This window comes from Taurulus bubalis (genome assembly GCF_910589615.1).
Source record: "Taurulus bubalis genome assembly, chromosome: 6".
Lineage (NCBI taxonomy): Eukaryota > Metazoa > Chordata > Actinopteri > Perciformes > Cottidae > Taurulus > Taurulus bubalis.
In genome coordinates, this window is record NC_136594.1 from 24,537,987 (window position 1) to 24,558,658 (window position 20,672).

At 44.8% G+C, this 20,672-nt stretch overlaps 2 protein-coding genes across 2 annotated transcripts; one reads left to right on the forward strand and one right to left on the reverse strand.

The window, feature by feature from the left end:
• Window positions 1–37: 37 nt before the first annotated feature.
• On the reverse strand, window positions 38–14,225 carry gtf2e2 (general transcription factor IIE, polypeptide 2, beta). The gene is made up of 8 exons (XM_079219532.1): window positions 14,054–14,225; window positions 13,284–13,442; window positions 3,556–3,638; window positions 2,860–2,967; window positions 1,699–1,881; window positions 1,491–1,584; window positions 811–926; window positions 38–695 (listed from the first exon to the last, which is right to left on the reverse strand). The coding sequence occupies exons 2-8, from the start codon at window positions 13,435–13,437 to the stop codon at window positions 579–581; spliced, it is 855 nt and encodes a 284-aa protein (XP_079075658.1). The 5' UTR covers window positions 13,438–13,442; window positions 14,054–14,225; the 3' UTR covers window positions 38–578.
• On the forward strand, window positions 9,184–9,507 carry smim18 (small integral membrane protein 18; the record flags this gene model as incomplete). Its single annotated transcript, XM_079219534.1, has 1 exon — window positions 9,184–9,507. One exon carries the CDS (start codon window positions 9,184–9,186, stop codon window positions 9,505–9,507), a length of 324 nt encoding a protein of 107 aa, XP_079075660.1.
• Window positions 14,226–20,672: the final 6,447 nt, after the last annotated feature.

Below are 20,672 nucleotides of genomic sequence, written 5' to 3' on the forward strand. Positions count from 1 at the left end.
TCACTGCAGTGCAGGTGAATCAAGCAACGGCGCAATCTCTTGTAACAGTGTCATTTATTAAAATATGTTCCAAAAAGTTTCAGTATTGTAAACCGCTACGCTGCGAAAGGAATTGAAATACCTTTGAAAGCCCACGAGAAGGAAGATGGTTCATGCTTGGATGAGGGAGCTCAATGTGACGCACATCACAAGCCTGTCTTCTGCTACTCCTATTAAAAGGGGTGGGGGGGACGGCTGCCCTTCAAAATAAAAGCTTCCAAACACACGCACGCACACCTCTCTTAGCAATAAACTAAATAAAACGAAGAAACCTCACCTGAATTGTAACAAGTGGAGCTGCTGCACTCCCCCTGTAAGGATGGTACTTTTTTTAAATTTGTCTTATCCTCCAGTGATCACTGATCAATAACCAAACTAAAAAGGATGTCACAACACAGCTGCTGTTTACTCCATGTAATACACGACCACTGCTCACTGAGAGGTGTGCAAAGAAAAGGGGCCTCGCAGACTGCCATGAAAAAGTCTCTGTGTTGTCCTGTGGCACGGGCCTCTGTTGCCTCTCTGACGGGCATGAGGTCTCACTTCTTGACGGGAACGCCCTCCGAGTAGTCCTGCAGGACGCCTGCCAAGTGGTTGTTGTGGGTCTTGAAGTGTCTCTTCTTCTGCCCACCTTTCTTCCTCTTCTGAACTGGTAGCTGCACAGAAACACAATCGGCGCTGATCAACATGCTTGATTGACAAAGTACAGATGTCATTGTTCAAATGTCCCAGTGAAATAAACCAGAGGAAGTATAAGTATATGACACTGACCACTTTCTTTGGTCCGGTCTCTTGCATGGAGGAGATGCCTTGTTTCTTCAGGTACTCGTCAATCTTCTCTTCATCTATGGAATCGACTGGAACGCTCCTCCACAATTTCTGGAATTCTACGATTAGGAGACAAGTTTTTTTGATCCAGAAAAATACAAACTCAATAGATAGGCCTGGATGAAATGACAAAATGGATATGAACGTAAGCTTGGAAAATGATTTTGATGAAGATCTATAGTTAAATCTAAAAAGAAATCGACATGTTTTAACGTAAAGGGGAATTAACATGACAATTTATTTTTGAAAGCATACGATGTGCGTCATATCAACAGATGGATTATTTTTTTCATATTTTATTTTTGATTGAAGTCAAAAAACTTCTTTTATCTGATCAGCAGTCCAAACAAAAATATGAAATTGGCAAAAACATGTATGTTCCAATAATATCAAATGGATTGAGGGAAATCTAAACCCAAATATTTTGTCTGTTAAGAGGCTAGTTGGTCCTTCTATTTTTTTTATGACGATTTAAACAATCGATCATCCGAAACCTCCAGCGGCCAAATCTTATAAATATCTACAGAATTAAATAGAATAAAGAATGAATACAGAGTCAGTGACAGACAGAGTCAGACAGAGAGACAGACAGACGTCACAGCTGGCAGAGAAATCCCGCTCACCTTCGTCGACTGTAAACTGGCAGTGCTTGTCGTTGTAGAAGAGGATCTTCTTCTTATCTGGTCTCGTCACAAAGATGATCTGGTCCCCCAGAGCCTGCGAACACACGACGCCTCATGTTTCTGCTTGTATGTCCCTATTGTTTAGTCTCCAAAGTGTTCAGGCGTGACACACAAACGCATGTCCCCTTTCATTAATAAACATAATGACCTTGATGGCCTTGGCCGAGTTGGGCAGCCCCTCCTCCACGTCGTCCAGCAGCACTCCTCCCAGGCCCAGCTGGTCGTGTTTGTCCAGCAGCCTCAGCAGGGCCTTCTTGTCCTTCAAGTTGTACTTGGGCTTGAAGCCGTACGTCCCATCGCGGACGAAGATTTTCGGGTTGCTGACCAAGGCCTGACATTGTTGGAGAGGGAAGCAGCGGACGTCAGGTTTTGAAGCTAATAAGCAACGCGCTACTGGAGGCCCGGGCCCCATCAGCAGTGAAATGAGGGTTTCTGAAGGGTGAAGTTTATGCGTGTCGGGGAATTAATTCTTCCCCCTGCATCCGTCTGTGAATCGTACTGAACAACTCGATCAGCTGCGAGTCAGAAATACCGCCGCTACTGGACTCGTGAGCGCGGTAACCTTCAGAATCGAGGGTGGCGATGCCTTCTGTTCCCAGTGACCCCCCCCTATAAGGACTTAAACCCTGACCCCTCAGGGACCTACTGACATCACCCGTTAAGTGGTTGAGTGTGAGGCTGTAAGGGCTTGAAATGGTGTGAATACGAATGAGACAGCACTTTGCTGCAACAGATCACGTGACCATGAAAGGTAAAAAAAAATATTGTGTCTTTATTTTTTACTCCCTGATTTGAACTCTCTTTCCTCACATGATGAAGTCATTTCAGATAATCCATGAACTCGTTTTGGTCATAAAAGCTTCAATAACGAAATTCCATGTCTGATGAATAAATCAGTGTAACATAATCTCTGCTTCCATTCCTCTGATTTATTGTTCCATCTTTAATCCTTCATGTTTCTGAGTACACCCTGAACACCCACGTGCCGTCCTCTCCATGCTTCCACTGGTAACTGTGTATTTAATGTAACATTGCTATGCATTGTGGGTAATTGCCTTGGGCAAAGTCTGCGTCTAGTGCTGACTTAAGGAGAGGGTTCACGAAGGGATTGGGTCTACGATATCACGAGTCTCCCGCTGCCGTTTTCAGTCAGATCTTCTCGCAATATGTCCATCGTACAATGTATTAAAACATTTTTGCGACTGAAATATTATGGAAATACATATGATAATTTGTTTTGCACCTTTTCCTCTCTTTATAAAACAAAGAGAACAAACAGCCGGTACTGAATGTCTTGTGTGAAGCACACCTCAGTCATGAGCCACTGTTTCTGTTTCATGCTGATGTCCAGAAGCTTGGTCTCGTCCAGGATCTCCTCCAGAGTCAGGCAGTGAGTATCGCCATTCTGATGCCTCGTCTGAGAGTGAAGGAGAGAGAAGCACACGGATTAACATAAAGAAAACACACACACACACACACACACACACACACCTCCTCAGCACTCATTTTAAGATGTAAGCGAAACAACTAAACGTCTACAAAGATTTTCTTTTTCCCCGGCCGGCATCCAAATGTCGGAGGAACTTTAAACGGTTTATGAAACTGTGCGCTCAACAGATGGCACAACAAATGCACACGTTAAAAGGGAAATCTGTCGACTCGAGTGCGCTGGTTTCTGTAAGTGCGCGGTGGGGGGGATGACTCAGACAGCTCGTGTGGCGGGGTGGCGGCCCGCTGCCTCTTCGCAGTGTCACAGCATGATAAACAAGCTGTTCATGGAGCCAAAAGAAAGACTGGGGACCAAATGTTACGCAGCGGACTCGACATGACTCACAGCAGAATGAGTTAAGCTTTTCAGGAGCTCTGATGGAGACGACGACGAGCTTCAAATCCAGCAAATACGTGCCTACTAGTCCCAAAAGGATCTAGATTGATAAATAGCGGTCTCTCTCTGCTTGTGAAAGTTCCTTTTGTGGAAGAGGAAAAACTCTCACTTGACGCTTACCTTCATGTAATTGACTATCTTGGCGAGGCAGCCAAACTTGTACCCAGAGCTGGTCTTGATGTTGAAGCTGCCATTGCTAGACTCTGTGGAGAAAGAGAGGAAAAGATATTTAAAATGTCACGCGGTATTGATTGAGAAGGACGACACCGGTGGACTGTACGGACCAGACAGAAAAGCACCGGGGAGACAAAGCCCAGATGGCATTTTACTAATCTTCATTTTGAATGGGCGCCACATTTTAATTGCATCTTTCTCGTGTTCAACAAGTCCCATGAAAAGACTACAACCAGCATAACATCACATCCTGTGGCGCTGAAGCCTAGATGCTCCTACTGAAGAAGTAATTAAGAAAAAAAAAAAAAAGGATCACAACAGAGGTGTCAAAAGTATTCACATTCATTACTCAAGTAGAAGTATAGATACTAGGGTTTAAAAATACTTCTGTAAAAGTTGAAGTATCAACTCAAGCTTTTTACTTAAGTAAAAGTGTAAAAGTACTGGTTTAAAAACTACTTAAAAGTATAAAAGCAAAGTAAGGGGAATGTTTTTTTCCATTAAGGACAAACTCTTAAGCCGCGTCTCAGGGGTCTATAGTGCACTACCCCACCTCCCCCAAAACAATCATTTTTATAAAGGCCATAATGACTGTAATGTTTTAAAATGTTATGTTGAAAAATGTGGGATGCACTAGTCTACCCGTTTCAGCTGCATATATGCCCATTTAAAATGATCACATTTTATTACAATTACATTTATTACATTAAAGTACCATATATGTACTGAGCATTAACATGCGTTTCATGGAGCGGAAGACATGATAACTAGTTGCCTATAAGTATTGTAATAGTGCAAAATATGCGGCGGCGGCGGCGACTCCGACACAAACACTTAAAGCTGTGGTTCTCAAATTTTTTCTGTAAATAACATAATTGTGTGACTCATCTGTGCTTTTATAAGTAACAGAATAAAGAAAATTGCAATCACTTTCAAGTAAATCAGATTGCCCCATCAGACAATGTTTTGTGTAAGTTCTATCTGTGCAAAAAATAACTCATATTTAGTTACTACTAAATAGCTCATTGTGGAAAACAATAAGCTTTTAATTTTTTTTGCCAAACAAAACAGAATGAGTGCAGATATGTGAGCATCAGGCCATACCAGTATTAGTGGCTGCAGTGACCTGCTTTCCTCGACACATATGTTATAAACGGGGTTGTAGATTTGATACGGCCTCTCTCAATTCATGCTCAATATTGAGTTTAGATCTGTTATTTTATTTTGAGAAACGCAACAGCAAGAAAAGACGAGCTCACGGAGCTCACGGCGTCGCGTCAAATCGCGCATGCGCAAGCGTATCCTGTTAACGGCGTACCTTAACCATTTACCCGAAAGTACAGGCATTTGTCCATGTATTTATTAATGACTTCGTTTTATATCCGTGTACTTTGTACTTTTGTAATATGTGAAGCCAGCAGCTCATTGTTGGTAGAAGACACGAGCACCGTGGCTCGTTTCACCTGGAGCAGGAGAGCTGCTCCGGGTTCAGAGAGCTGCTCCGGGTTCAGAGAGCTGCTCCGGGTTCAGAGAGCTGCTCCGGTGCGAGGAGCACTCTGCTGCTCCTCGCACCGGAGAGCTGCTGTTGCATCTTCACCCTGGGAGCGTTTAAAACGCAGATATAGCGGTCTACTTTTCACGCGACATATTTTTCGATGCTCTCTGTCCGCTGGTATATGTGCTCAGTGCTCACCTGTGTGCGCGCGCACGTATCTGTGGGCAACGGGGCGGGGAGGTTTTTGTGTGTGTGTGTTTTTGAACGATGACAAGCCGGAGTGAAAACAAACCAAAATGAAATAGTAACGAGGCTATTTTTAAAATGTAGGGATTAAAAAGTACAGATATTTACGTGAAAATGTAAGGAGTAGAAGTAAAAAGTTGTCTAAAAAATAAATACTCCAGTAAAGTATAGATACCCAAAATGTCTACTTAAGTAAGGTAACGAAGTATTTGTACTTCGTTACTTGACACCTTTGGATCACAATATACAGTATACAGGCTCAGCCTTACAGATAGGGGGTGTGTGTATATATATACAATTTTAAATTGGGGGCCATTTCCAGGGGCAAACTAGCACACATTTGGCGGGCTAAGAAGTATTTACAGCAGCAGGTATGTGGGGTTGACTGAAAAAATCTGCAGTGGTCATATTCACGTGTTCATTGCGGCGCTGGTGTTTCATTTTTTTTTTATATATATATAACAACCAATCAAATCCATAGCAAAGTTGTTTGTTGGACTTGCTAGTTACTTGCTAGTTTGGGGATCTTATACTTTAATGTAATAACAGGGTTCATACACATTTTGACCAATGGATTTCCATGACTTTAAACCAAATTTCCATGACCAAACATTTTGTGAAATCTCGGTGTATACATGAAAAAGTGAGAAAATGTAGTGTAAGAGCCAAATGGGATCAAACTATGTTACTAAATATGTACACTGGGTGGCGCTGTTCTGTTTTCCTGGGATTGGCTATATAATCAATCAGAGCATGAAGGGTTTTGACTGCTTGCACGGTACTGTTATGCTTCAAGCAGGGTTAAGTTGTGGGCATCTAGGGGCCATATTAATGTTCTACCACGGCCGAAGAGAATAAACTCATCTTATACCAGACAACCTGTCCGTGGATCATTGAACCGAAATAAAGGAACGCAAGGTGATGGAGGCGAAGCAAGAGCGCGTCAACCAGATCAATCCAGAGGGAAAAGCACCTCAGTAGCCCAGGAATTAGACGGGGTCCTTTAACATGTAGTATTCAAACTAATAATGAGAATTCCAAATAATACAGTAAACCTTAAATAACACAAATGAATCAATAGTTTGATTAAAATAATAAACATTTATAGATAGAGCGTATGCCTGCTTATATTTTGAGCGTCATTCTTTTAAACGCATATTCATTATTTACAAACTCAGCGTGAATGAACGTCATGAACACATGAATATAACACATTTGCATGACTTTTCCAAAACGTTGGGGATTTCATTTTTTTCAAGGACTTTACCAGGCCTGGAAATAACCATTTTTAAAATTCCATGAGTTTTCTAGGTTTTCCATGACCGTAAGAACCCTGTAATAAGAAGATCCTATAAATACTGCAGGAGTAGTCAATGAGAGCAGTCCAGCTAGAGACCCGAGACCCCCCTCCTCCCCCCCCCTCTGGCCAATCAGCGCTGAAAGCAGACACCGACTCGTGAATGATCCACGGCATGTGGGCGGGAGCTCCTGCGCTGTGGGCGGGACGCGGGCCAGTAGTTGACGGACCGGCCGACGAATGGTGCAGAGGCAGGGCTACGCGGTACGCGAGGAGCCGGGAAGGAGTGGCGGGGGCGGGGCGGCGGTGCACGAGCGGCGGCTGGAAGCGCGCGCGCGCGAGAGAGCGAGAAGTGCCGAGGAGGAGAAATAAATACAAAAAACAGGTCGAGGAGAGAAACGCGGAGGAGGGAGAGAGCGGAAGACGGGAGCGAGAGGTGGAGCACTAAAAGAGGACGGGAAAGCCGCATCTGTTGACTCGCATCTTCTGGAGACTGAGCCAGATACACCGGTGAGTGTGCAGTTTATTTCATTCTCCTTCCAATAATGGCATCATCAGAATAATGCGCGCATGTTTGACATCAACACACCATAACAAGCCACAGCGTGAGCGTCAGCTCCTGGTCTCTCTGTGGAGCTATGATGACCATAAGGGGGTATTTTAGAGTGTCATCCAGCATCCACTGGGACAATCATGCATTTTTCTTTTCTTCTTTAATTTGATTGCATTTCCTTTTTTTTTTTTTTTTAAATGCAGCAGAAGTCAATTCCTCCCTGCATTAGATAAATATAAAACTGCAAATCATTAGATCCAGCAACTATTTCGGGAAACTGTCATTAGCAACAATAACTGAGCGATTTAGGTGGCACCTGTAATATTTAGGCCGAGAACCGAGCAGGCACGCAATGGATTAAATAAACATGGGTATGTGTCTGCACTCTCCCCCGCCGGAATACCAAGCATCAGGAACTCCTGTGTGGGGTTTATTCTTCCCGTGCATGTGTGCATGTGTGCATGTGTGGGTCGCTCACTCTGTGCGTCCTGTGCCTGTTGTTGTTTTGTGGAGATGCAGAACGGCAGCTCTCGAGACAGAAATCAATGAGGGGCCGACAGCTGTGAGGAGCCAGCCAGGGGCATTAGGAGATGCATAAGTGCGTTAGGGTGTGTGTGTGTGTGTGTGTGTGTCAGTGAGAGGCAGCCGCTGTGTGTAGCCAGAGAGCAATATATAATCCCACAACACCTTAAGAGCCGGGCTGGGGTGGGGCTAATTTGTTTCTTGGGGGGGGATAACAGATGCTGTCGGGAGCCAATCTGTCATTGTGTATGTGACAGGAGAAAAGAGCATAAGAGACCAGGAGAGAGGGGACACACACACACACACACAAAGAGGTTGTTGTCATGGCAATGAGTTGATGTTATGAGCTGGCGAGAGGGCGCTAAAGCGGGGCCAAAAGTTGCATCGTGTTCTGTGCGTTATTGGATGCGCTTCCGCCCGCTCCCATAAACGAAAGCCATTATTCACCTAGCATACGTAAGAACCGCCGTGTCACCGTGGAGGTATTTTTGCACTTAAACTTGTTTCTCCCTTGAGATGAAAATATCTCTGAGACAACAGAAGCCACGTCAACAGACGACGGAGCGGGGGGCTTTCTATGACATTATGCGGAAAAATGAAAGCGCCACACAGGAAAGACTCGTCCGAAATACAAATATATAAATTTGTACGTACACGCGCAACCCAACTGCCTGAAGAGAAGCACTTATGCTTCCTCAACTCCTTTCTGTGGTTCACTCAAGTGTAATCTGGGTCAGCTTCCTTGGTGCCAGTACGTGATATAAAAATGTCTGCGCTCGTGCACACGTGCATACGTGTGCACACGAATCGACGTACGTGTGTGCGTGTGCGTGCGTGTCTGCAGAGACACCGGCCCGCTGTTCCTTGAGGACTTTTTAAAGCTTTGGCTGCAAATGTGAAAGGATAGCTGAGGGAAGAAACGACCTGACAATGTGAATATTGCAGGACACCTTTTAACTTAATTACTAGATTGCGGTTCCTCATTTTTTTTTGGCATTATGGCCGAAGAGTTGCAAACCGTAGGCAGTAAAAGCCACATCTCCTTGCGCAGCCATCCTTTTCTTCCAGGCTTTCAAGTCTATTTTGGTTTCCGAGCAGATGGCCTCAGTGGGGTTTCGTGCTCTTTTGCAAGATAAACTTCTTTTCTCTAATAACACGCTGTCATCTAACTATCCTCTGGTTAGACTATGCACTTGTCAAACACTCCATTATCTGTGTAAAAGTTAAACAAATTTAAATAGAGTTCAGGCACAGGATCTTGTAGGGAGGCGTTCTTCTCCTTCATGTATTATATCATCCTCTCAGCATGTCAAGTTTTTGTTGAACTCTCTAAATTTGTGCTCCCTGCTGCTGTCACCGGGAAAAACAACAACCCCGAGCAAAACCCCGTCGCAGGCGTTTAACGATCTGTCTCTCTCTCTCTCTCTCTTCCCTGTTTTTCGTTGCTTCACACCAGAAATCATGGCCAACAGCACGACCGCCATACACCCCAGCAACCTCCCATGGCACCCGGAGGCCATCTTTGTGCCCCGGGTCTCCATGCAGGTCCAGGAGGTCTACCCGTTCCACGACGGCTGGAACGTGGCCTGCTTCGTCATCCTGCTGCTCTTTATCCTCACCGTCGTGTCTCTGGCGGCTCTGGCTGTGCTCTACGAGCTGCTGGACTGCGGGTGCTGCGCCAAAGGGAAGACACACCACCAGCTACAGGAGGAGGGGCCCGGAGGCTGCGGCAAGCTCATGACCAGCATTTGCAAAGAGCCAGAGTCCCGCACCGAGGTGGTGTAGGGTAGGGGCGGTGGCATCCAGGACGAAGATGAGGAAGAGTAGGAATTCAGGTTTTCTGAATTGGGGCAACACCACAGCGTTGACCCCGGTGCCCACGAGTAAAGAACTTCTTAACATAAGTGCTCACTAGTGGTTCAGTTGCTCACAGTTAAGGAGGAGGCGGAGAATGAGAGAACAGAACAATGTAGAAAAAAAAAAAAAGGGAAAAAAAGTTTTTAACTGATTTGGGGGGAGTCTAATTAGCTTTTTTTATTTGACACACCTACATTCACTGCAGGCCCTCAAGGCCACATTTGTATACACCAGAAGCAGACAGAGCACAAAGCAGTTGATTAATATTAGTGCGAGAAATAGTTATCATAGGGTGGCTATGTTGACATAAAACCACTAATATGACCCGATATCAACTGGTGAAAAAAAAAGAAGAGTATTCTTGTTCTATGACATCTGCCCTGTGAATACTGCACCGAGCCGGCTGCAAATGCGCTCATGAGAAATATGGTAAATTGTTGTGTGCGGTTAGAAAACACTGTCCTAACTTAAAGACACGGCTCTAGCGTCACAAACAAGGATTTGAGGAGCAACACACGAATGATGAAGCTCACTTGGACAATATCGTTGCTTTGAATAAATCCTGCGTTTCTCTGTTCTTTAGTAAATAATGTACCAGTGTTGTCAACTTGTTTAGCATTGCAACATTATCTCGTGACACTTGCACAGTGATGTAAATGTATCATGCCGTCTGGAGCACAATGTATGATTTCATAGGCCTAAACGCAAAATGCCTAATAAATTGTCACTGCAATTATGTACCGGCCTTTTTTTTGCTAGGGAGATATGAACTCTAAAAACGTTAACGTTGACCGACGGGCACTAGTTAAGCCGACCCCAGTGCTGCTGCTAGCTAGCTAGCTAGCTTGTCCGTCTCCAGAACTCCTGGAGAAGAAGTCTCCTAGCGAGAGGAGCCAGTCTGAGGGACCTCAGCACTGCCGCCGGCCACCAGCCCGCCGTGGGGCTCCGTTTCTGGAAGCAGTGTAGCATGAAAGCCTGCTGGAATTATCAAGGTAGCTAGCTAACTAGCCAGCGGCTAAAGTAGTAAAAATGTAAAGCGCGATGAGTCATCCACACGACGTAGGAAGCAGTGCTATCGCTCGGCGAGTGTCTTTGTTACGCTAATCTTCTGGAACCAGGGTAGCATGAAAGCATGGTGGCATTGGGAGGCTTTCATGCTACCCTGGTTCCAGAAGATTAGCGTAAGAAAGACACTCGCCGAGCCAAACAGTGGGTTGGTGGCTTTACGGACATAGTTAAGACAAATTGAGGGCGTATAAATCTTTTTGATGACTATGACCACCCTGCACAAAAACTATCTGTGAGGCGTTTCGATGATAATCGCTGAAACAATTTACAACAGTTTCTCTCATCTCTAAAACGCATCGGCGACATTGTAGCTCTTCTGGCAACCAACAACAAGGCTAGATGACTTTTCCGATGTTTAACGTTAGCCCACTACTCTGAGGCAATTCAGGTTAGCCTCCGGCAATTGTAGTCAGAGCCTTTAGATGCCCAAAGTGCCTCTTCAGGGAACCCAGACCAGATCAAATACAGGTCATCTTAGCCATAAAGATGATATTGCTTATGTCAGAGTAACAGACTCATACTTGGGTAGACATTTATGAGACAAGCACAGTTTCTATTTCTGTATTTACTTACTGTATGTATGCGTGGGTCTGTGTTGAACACAACAGTGATCACACTGCAGCTTTTGCTCTAATTAACTCTTCAATGCATACCTCGGGTCTTTAGCAACCTGGGAATTACACCCTGTGAAGTGATTCATTTAATTCCATTAGACCCTCAACTTCCTGTTATTCCTCAAACTACTTTTCTTTTAATAGTGTTCTGGTGTCAACTTTTTTTATGCATTGTTTTTCTCTACAAAGGGTTTTGGTTATCTAGAGACCTAAGGGTATGCGAGAGTCTACGTCAGGGGTCGGCAACCTGCGGCTCCGGAGCCGCATGCGGCTCTTTAGCCCGTCTGTTGGCTCCCTGAGGCTTTAAAAAAAAAAAAAAAGACAACTTTTTTTTTTTTTTTTTTTTTGCCTAGTGGAAAAACTTTTAAAAGGGAAGTCCTCTTATCTTGGAGTTTTAGGTGATATTGGGTAACTGAAAATAAAAATAAATGTTTAAATATTTCTTTCACTAAAATGTGCGTCACGTCACTGTCAAGCCTCCGTCCTGCAGCTGCTACTCCTGATTCAGAGCCCCGCCCTCGCGCGCAGATGAGTGCAGAAGAGCGATTCCTCAACTGCTGCAGCAAACTGAGTAAAGTAGATATACTTTCAGGAAGTGGATCACATCTCCAAACTCCACTCCTGCTGCTGGTTCTGTGTCAGCTCATGAGACACTGAGGCGTCCGCTAGTAAAAACGGATCCGTCCTCCGTTTGCGGTGCTCTAGTGAGGAGGACGCTCAGTGGAAACGTAGCAAAAGATATGCGTTTAAAATGTAAAACTCACTGAAGAGGACAGGTATTGAACCTGCTACCTTGTGGTTACAGGGCAAACACTCTACCACATGAGCCACAAATATAGATAGTACTGAAGGCCTGCATAGTTGTATTTTTAATTAACCTTAATGTAGCCGACACGTGACTATTTTTTGTTTAATAGTTATAAACAGGTAAAATAGCAATAAAATGTAAAAAAAAAATGTCTTTATTCTTGTTCTATAACTTCATAAATACAACAAACTATAGTTTTTTGTATATATAATATGACTATGTTTAAAACTTCAGAAGCTGTGATATCAAATAATTTTTGCGGCTCCAGACAATTTTATTTTGGTGGAAAAAGGTCAAAATGGCTCTTTGGATACGAAAGGTTGCTGACCCCTGGTCTACGTGTTACATTTGTTATTCATGATATAGCAGCAGCTACTGTGTTTTCCCTGTTTGGCCACGTGATGGCACTGCTGTCTCGCTGTGAACTATGAATAAATACAGACACAATGGGGAAAAGCTTTGCTTACTGTCTCTGTAACGCGAATGTTGGGTGTAGTGCAGAGCAGCGTTTTCAGCGCTCTGATGACAGTAGCCCTGGAGAGGAAGATGTACCCGAGGCTACTGATGATGAAGAATTTGTTTTTGGTGCCATTTACGAATCAAGATGATTCAAAAGGCAGCACTGAATCGTGAGAATGACAAAGCTAGCTCAGACGCTACGAGCCCGGACAACGTTCAAGATGGCATCAAAGTAGTGGTCCAAAGGGATGTAAGGAGTGATGAGGGAGTCTCAGAGAGCTCCTTTCCTGGAAAACAGGCCTTAAGATGATGGACGCTTGAAGCAGAAGAAACTCTAGCTCCAGCTGAGGAACTCCCACAACAATCGCAATGTGCGTTTTTCATTGCTTGAAATTCAGTTTTCCTACTTTGTTTACAAACATTAAAACAATCTGCCGTTTACATCCCCCAAAGGAGTGGTTGCTGAGTAAAAGGTGATTGTATCATTTAAGCTGTGCTCCGCTTATTAAGAAGGTCACAAGGACGAAACTGATAATCAAGGTGGAGATTTGGAGGAGCGACTCGATATTGCTTTGGCCATTAATGAGTTCGGAAAATGGGGATCGGTGCATCTCTACGAATACTTTAAGCACAGTGATGGGCACCACAATTACATGTCAGCTTTTGTCCCGAAACAACCCACTTACAACAGCGGCAGAGAAACCATTCAATGTGACAAACATGTCAGGAAAAAGGCAAGTGTCTTCCTCACTTACCAGCACCGTGTTTGGACCCAGAGGAGCTTTCCTTGTCCAATTTGGGCTTCTTCTTCTTGTGCGAGTCGGAGGGGGCCTGCCTCTTCTCTACAGCTGGAGTGGACAGAGCTCTTTTCTTGAACTGCTCCCTCTCCCTCAGCAGAGCTGGATCCATCCTGGCTGGAGGGGAGGCACACAATACGTGTTGAAATGGCTTTAAGGCCAAATGAGTCAGTCTCTCTCTCTCTCTCCTGTGATTAGCATCATATTAAGTATCTAAAATAATCAAATGTGTGTTTTTGTTGAAAAAAAAGGACTCCTCGGCGCTGACAATCAATGAACCCAGGCCTTTTAGAGGGCCCCACGGGTCAGGGGATTTGCCTGTTCCGCCCACATATTGGGCGTTACGTTAACGTGTCCATAGCAGAGCTCTCGACATGGAGCTTAAACGTTGCATTGACACCAACGAGCCTCTTGGACCAAGTTACGAAGGCAGTGATGGAGGAAGGGGCTCCGAGGTAAGACCCCTGAACTGGCTAACGTTGACATTAACTAGCTAGTTCTCCAACTACCAACTGACGCTACTGTTAGGTTAACCAGTTAACGTCAGTTGGCATTGATTTACGTTAGCCTGGCGTTGTCGCTGTCATTGAGGTGATGCGAACCCGCGAAATAGCCACAGCTAACGTCACTGACTGCTTTGGTTATTTTAATAACAAAAGTACACAGGTCTCGACGCTGGCTAGCGTTAGCTACCAACGTTATTGTTGTTCTGGAGAGCGCAGCGTTACCTGAGTTGTTCTTGCTCCCGGAGAAAGTGACGGATCAGTCCAGGAGGACTATCTAATCTCGGTTTGGCGCAAAGAAGGAAACGCTTCCTTCGGTAATCCGCCGGCAAACTTCTTCCTTTTATCACGATAATGTGAATTAACACCAGCAAACTAACTTCGCACACAAAACATCTCTTCTCTCTGTCTCTCTCTCACGCTGCACTTCCGTTCCTTGTTCGATTTGTTCGGACATCGACAGCAAATCCTTGGGTGACGTCATCACGTATGACGGCGCGGATCCTGTCCTTGTAACCATGGAAGTGGGTGGCACAAGGGAAAGGGCGCCACTCAGTGGTTCGTGTGTGCTACTCCATCACACACGAACATACAGACACAAGTACAGTCGGTATTTTTCTTCCTCTCTGGTTTCCAAGGATAATGGCATTATTTTGTAAAAAATAAATAAATAATATAATAAACTTTTTGTCTGGAGAAATGGACTGCTGTGACCCAAACGGCCCATGCAGGCCTTTTAAGGTTACGTATGAAGAGACTCCATTCTGACTCAAGTTGACAATAAACAGACAGGCCTACTGTATCTCCAAGCTCCACACAAATGCCTTTTTTCTTTTTCAGAGAGCGGGAACACATGTGACCGACACAGCCTGCTATTGGGCTGACTACGAGGCAACAAAGAAGTAATTGAGCGTTGATGTGCCAGCTGCTATTTATTGCGCTCAGATGACCCCCACCAGCCCCTTTCATGCTGCCCGGTCAGCAACATCCTCTACAAACGACTTCAGGGTCATGTTCATTTGTCGTTTCAACAAAAATACAGTTAAAATGAATCAAGCTCATCAGGCAACAGTGTGCAAAACATGAGAGAAAACATAAGAGCATCAAGGCCAAAAGAAAAGAACTCAAAATAAAGTGCAACGAGAGGTCTGAGTTTGTTCAAATGAGGTACTGAAAAATGCTTGATTTTGTGGGAAGTCGGAGATTGCGATGATGAAATCCCGCTGGCAGCCACTGTGTCAGAACGAGTGCTGTATCCTTGCAGTGTCCTGTAGGGATTGATGTATGGAGGCACACCCTTCAGCACGCATGAGCCCATTGCCGTCCTCTGGCAGCGATCTACTCCCAAGAGGAACTGATGTTATTATGTGCCAATCGGGCTACTTTGGCCATTGCTGAGCCGATAATCTGTTCCGCTCATTCTGATCAATACATATGATTCAGCGTTACTCGTCACTATACTCACTGCATTCAAAAGATGGGCCTTGTGGGGAGCTGGAGCTGGTGGAAGTAAAACAGAAAAACAGAAAAAAAAGAAGCAGTACAGAGGCGGTTGCTATGAAACGGAGTGCATCAGTTATCAGTTCATCCGGCTGAAGTCGGGCTTTGCTGGCTGGGGGAGGGAAAGGCAACCTCACCACTCGGCCATCAAGTGAGAGAGAGGAGAGGTGAGATAAGGACGCTGTACAAAACCAGGTCGCCCAAAGCAAAATGGGGAGCTAAGCAGCCGGGGAGCAGCACATCGTGGAATATGAGACACGGTGCGGCCGGAAACTGTTACACACACACACACACACATACACTCAAATGAGTTCTCGAGGCCTGTGTATGCATAAGCTTTCACGCATAGATTAATTGGCAAGGGATTTAACGGGAAAGATGCTGCCTCATGTCATTCAGGCATTAACTTGTTGGCGTGGAAAGCTCCTTGGATCTATTAGCATAAAGCAGCATTGCACAGTGGGTGTGACGCGCGCGGCGCTTCAAGTGTTGTTCCTTTTGTGAGGCGAGGCGCGTTCACCTTTTGTCCCGCAGCACTCCCGAGTCGGCCGTGCACGTTTGGTGGGCTGTCACAGTCTGGCTCTTCAACATTGTAACAAGTTTAAGGCCCAGTCCCAGTCCCAATACATTTAAATGTCACAGATGTGCGCAAATGTGCCCCAATGCAAATTTTCGAGACCTCGCCTGAATTTTCTTTGTACTAAACCCTCTCTAACTTTGTTTTGCAGAGAGAATGTTCACATATTGTGCTATGATTTGGGTTAGAGTTGGACCTTACAGCTGCATAATCTTTTTTTTTTTTTAGGTGGACCTGAAACCTTTTCATTTTTTTCTGTGTGTCATCTTCATTTATTCTTAACCAGTAACATATAGACTTATATTTACACATCTGAACAAAATCTCACATATGTACCTTTTATTATAACCCAAATTATTCAAATGGCCCTAGTGTTTGCAGAGATACACCCTTTTTAGTTTGGGTATGCAATTTTCGAGGAAAGGGCCTACAAATAGGTTGGTTTTCAAAAGTTAAACCCTGAACTCTCAAGGAACTACTGACGTCACCTGTTAATGGTTGAGCGTGAGAGGCTGTTTGGGCTTGAAATGGTGTGACTACATATCACGTTACCATGAACATGTAAACAAAATATGATTGTACAATTGTTGGTATTTATTTGATACTTTTTACTCCCTCATTTGAACCGCTTCCCGGCTCTTTCCTCACGAGATGAGGTCATTTCAAATAATATATTTACTTCAATAACAAAATTAAATGTTTGATGAACAAATAAATAATTATCCTCGGATATCATGTGGCGGATCGGTGCGGCTGCAGCAGTAAGGCGCCGGGGAGCAACTAGGGGTTTAGTGTCTTGCTCAAGGACACTTCGGCTCAAGGACACTTCGACATGCGAACTATGGGAAGTGTCTCCCCGGGCGCCTTTCATCAGCCCACTGCTCCTGCTAAGGATGGGTTAAATGCAGAAGACCTATTTCATGTATGTATGTACAAAAAGTATGTAATATGACAAACAAATTAAGTCTACGTTCCAACCCTCACCTATGGTCACGAACTCTGGGTCGTTTTTCCAAACCACTGAGAACGGCACAGAAAGAAATGTGCAAACAGTGCTGCAGACCTTAATAGCGTGTTCATGAATGACCTCATTGCTTCAATAGTAAAAAAATATATAAATGAAGAATCCCATTGAGGAGAGGATTTTCAAGGCCTTATAAGAAATCTGCAGGTCACTTTTACAAATATATTCAATAGATCATCTTAGCAGCCTGCTTAGGAAGTGCGTTGTGTGACATGGAAATGGGTAAAATAACAAATCGAAGGATAATGGAACGGCGAAAAAAGCAACCAGTTTCCCTTCCCACGCCACTCTCACAGATGCTTTATATGCTCTTCAAACTTTTTTTTTTACATCCCACAGTGACCAAAATGGAAAATTACAAGAGCTTTCTGATTACTTTTGACGTGTATTGTATTCTCACAAAGTGTATTATTAGCTACTCCGCAGGGAGATGAACATTTGAATCGGGAGCGCGTGTGCTTGTTTGCACATTAGTTGGATATCTCGGTCTGGAATCGTCTCATCTCGCATCCTCCATCTGTTCCCGTGCCTTCATATCAAAAGCCTGATGCAATCAGCCTGTATGCGCTGCTGCAATCATTAGAAACTGAAAGCAGCATGTCAGTAGCTAGCGTAGCACCAGTGCTAACTGTAGTTAATGGTGTGCTAACGTACTCCGCTAATGTTTTTCCCCGCAGGGTTTTTTGCACGTAGAAAAGTCACGGCGTCGGCGGTGCACGTGGAAGCCGCTCGATGTCCTATTTTTAAAACGTCAGGATGCCCAGAGAATTGCCCATTTTGTCGCGCAACCCTGCGTTGCATAATTGTAATAAATGACCCTTGTGTGCTTGAAAAAATAAATAAATAAAAAAGGTAGCTAGCCAGGACTAGTTTGACGCGGCTAATAAACACCGGACTTATATCCGCAGTCTACATCTGGTGAGTCAGGCTGGATAGTTAGTGACAACCTGTGAAATAAGAAAGCGTATAGTTTTTTAAACCAGCCTGTATTCTACGACAACGTTATAGAATTCCTGAGATTAATTTGGGGTTTTGTTTTAGGTGTGCCATCTCGAGATTTCCAGCGGCCCCCTGTCTGGCCACCCCGACGGACCATTTCCTGGAGCGGGAAGGCGGGGCGCCGTCTTCATGTGCGCCGCGCGGGACATAAAAAGTGACATCTGTTCACCCGACTTTCAGATGCTCCTGTGGATCATAGAGCAAATTAGCATCTCCAAAAACTCCTGATTAATGATTCAGCAGGCCGGTCAAAGAAGTGAGCCCACATGAATGATTAAATATGTGCTAACCTAATTTAGGGCCTAATCCATAATGAATGAATTACACTGTTTAGTCATAGCAGAGGGACAGACAGAGAGAGACAGAGAGAGTGAAGGGGACGATTTAGACATCAGAGAATAGCGAGACTTGTGAAGTGACAAACATAAATGATTTCGCCTCGGAAGGCCTCACCCTCACCATTACCTCATCCGCAGTCGCTTTTCCAGCCGCAGCAACCTGGTCGGCGAGTCGAGGCGTAACCACGGCCAATTAGACCGATGCTGTCGCCATGGAGTCAACTGAGCTGGATTCATTTTAGCGGTCGCCGCGTTCCCTTCTGTGGGTGGAGGTTTCCTTTAGTGTGTGGTTGTGTTGTCACTGCTAAAATTGCGAGGGACGGTCGTTTATTAGCAGGTGTTCCTGCGAGTGAGAGGGAGAGTTGTTGTACCACAGAGAGAGAGAGAGAGAGAGAGACACAGCACTGTAATCTAGAGGTGAGGAGAAATATCAAAGAGAAGAGACAAGTGAAATCCTGGCGCTGCAGCCAACCAGTGCAAATCCCCGTGGAGGAGAAAATCTCAAAGTGACAGCTTTCAATTACAACAGTATGAGGAAATGCGTGTGTGCGTGTGTGTGTGTGTGTGTGTGTGTGTGTGTGTGTGTGTGTGTGAGTGCTACCTGTCAGCACTTCTGGGCTTCGCTGACGGTTCGATGTCACAGCTTCTGAATTGAAAGTACCTCGTGTACACACAAGAACGGACGCACACAGACACACACACACACACACACTGTTTCCCTCTCCTTTCGTCCGTTTGCTTTCTCTCTTGTCTTGTTCTCACATTTGTCTGTGCTGTATTCGCAGGTGTGCGGGCCCCGAACTGCTGTCGGACTCTAAAACCAAAGAAAAACGAAGCGGCAGGTACTGCACACTGGAACTCAATGTACTACCGTGCGTTGTGCGTGTGTGCAGGCCTGGACTGGGACAAAAATTCGGCCCTGGACTTTTTGGTCCAGACTGACCCACCACAATCCGCGCGCAGATACTGTGCACATAATCACACAAGCCCTTAATAACACTACTATACTGAAATGGGTCATTGTCTCCTTGTCTCTTATTTGATGTAATTTAATCTGAAAATTTCCATAAATAAGTGTTAAAAAAAAGAAAAGCAAGGACAATAAACCATAAACACTGACAGAAAAAAATAGGTAAAGCACATTTGAACAAATTGGAGCTGAGAGAAAGTATATTGATACTTAAAACACTTTAACTCTGGTGACCTGATTTATAATTATAAAAATTGTGAAAAAGCAGATCTGCATGCTCAAACCACAGCACCATAAAATAGTGGTTAATTAATCAGGATAGTATATCATTTTCCAACATTTTAGAACTAGATTTACACCACACGCTATCTATTATGTCAAGTAAAGTTCATAGACAACGTTTCTGAACATTTAGTGAATGAGTGTTTATCCACAACATCAACATGTTAGCTAGCTCACTCACGTGCTATCACCACCTCCTCCTCCCCCTCCTTTATGTTGTAACTTGTTTTATTACATTATTTACTCTTATTGTGAAGAGCATGGAAACAGGAGGTGCTTTTACTTTGAAGGCAGAAAGTACAATGATACGTGCTTGTTGACGCTTACTAATGTTGAATGTTACGTGTGGAAAATATATACATGTCGGGTGCAAGAGCGCGTTCTCAATGCTTTAACAGTTGTAATACTGCAGTTCACCAGTAGAGGGAGTCCGTTCATACAGACGTGTCTTGTCCTCATTAGAAGCTCCACTTCATGTCACTGTGCCACCATGGCAGCGGGAGCCTCACTTTCACTGTCCGACGACACCTGAGAGGGACCCGCCGCGCCCGGCGCAGCCAAAGCCCCGGAGGCTACGCCACCGCCGCCGGAGGCTACGCCGCCACCGCCGCCGCCACCGCCGCCGGCCCCCGCAGCAGCAGACATGTTTATTATATTTCTGCTCTTAGCAGCATCAGTTGCGAGAGCTTTTTTTTTCTTTTCCCTCAGTTTTTCTGCACCGCCTTTTCGTTTTTTCTCCATGTTTGCTTTCTCTTCTCTCTCACAGATTGCTAATGATGTGTCATTAGCTCATCATTAAAGGTGATTGGACGAGGGGGGTCTGGAAAATGCGTGGACGGGACTACTGGGCCTATCATAGGGCCACTGGGCCTCTTATGCGTCTTTACATACAAAAAAAAAAAAAGGTCAGCCACTGCCGGCCCATTACTGACCGGCCCACCGGGAAAACTCCCGGTACTCCCTATGGCCAATCCACCCCTGCGTGTGTGCGTGTGTAGGTGTTTGTAATGTGTTTTGAGAGTGTGTGTTGGATATAGATCGTGTTTTGTCGGGCAGATGAGGCCCAGCTCGCAGTCGGTATTCCACTTCATCTCAAAGGTGTCGGATGGGTTCGCAGTCAGGATCTTCCACCTCCAAACTATAAAAAAACATTT

Bases quoted from the DNA above. Each gene is read 5' to 3' on its own strand.
- gtf2e2 (XM_079219532.1), bottom strand. From the start codon at position 13,437: ATGGATCCAGCTCTGCTGAGGGAGAGGGAGCAGTTCAAGAAAAGAGCT. The intron at 3,639-13,283 runs GTAAGTGAGGAA...CTTTCTCCACAG, and splicing joins TGGGTCCAAACACGGTGCTG to AGTCTAGCAATGGCAGCTTC. The intron at 927-1,490 runs GTGAGCGGGATT...TCCTAATCGTAG, and splicing joins CCAGTTTACAGTCGACGAAG to AATTCCAGAAATTGTGGAGG.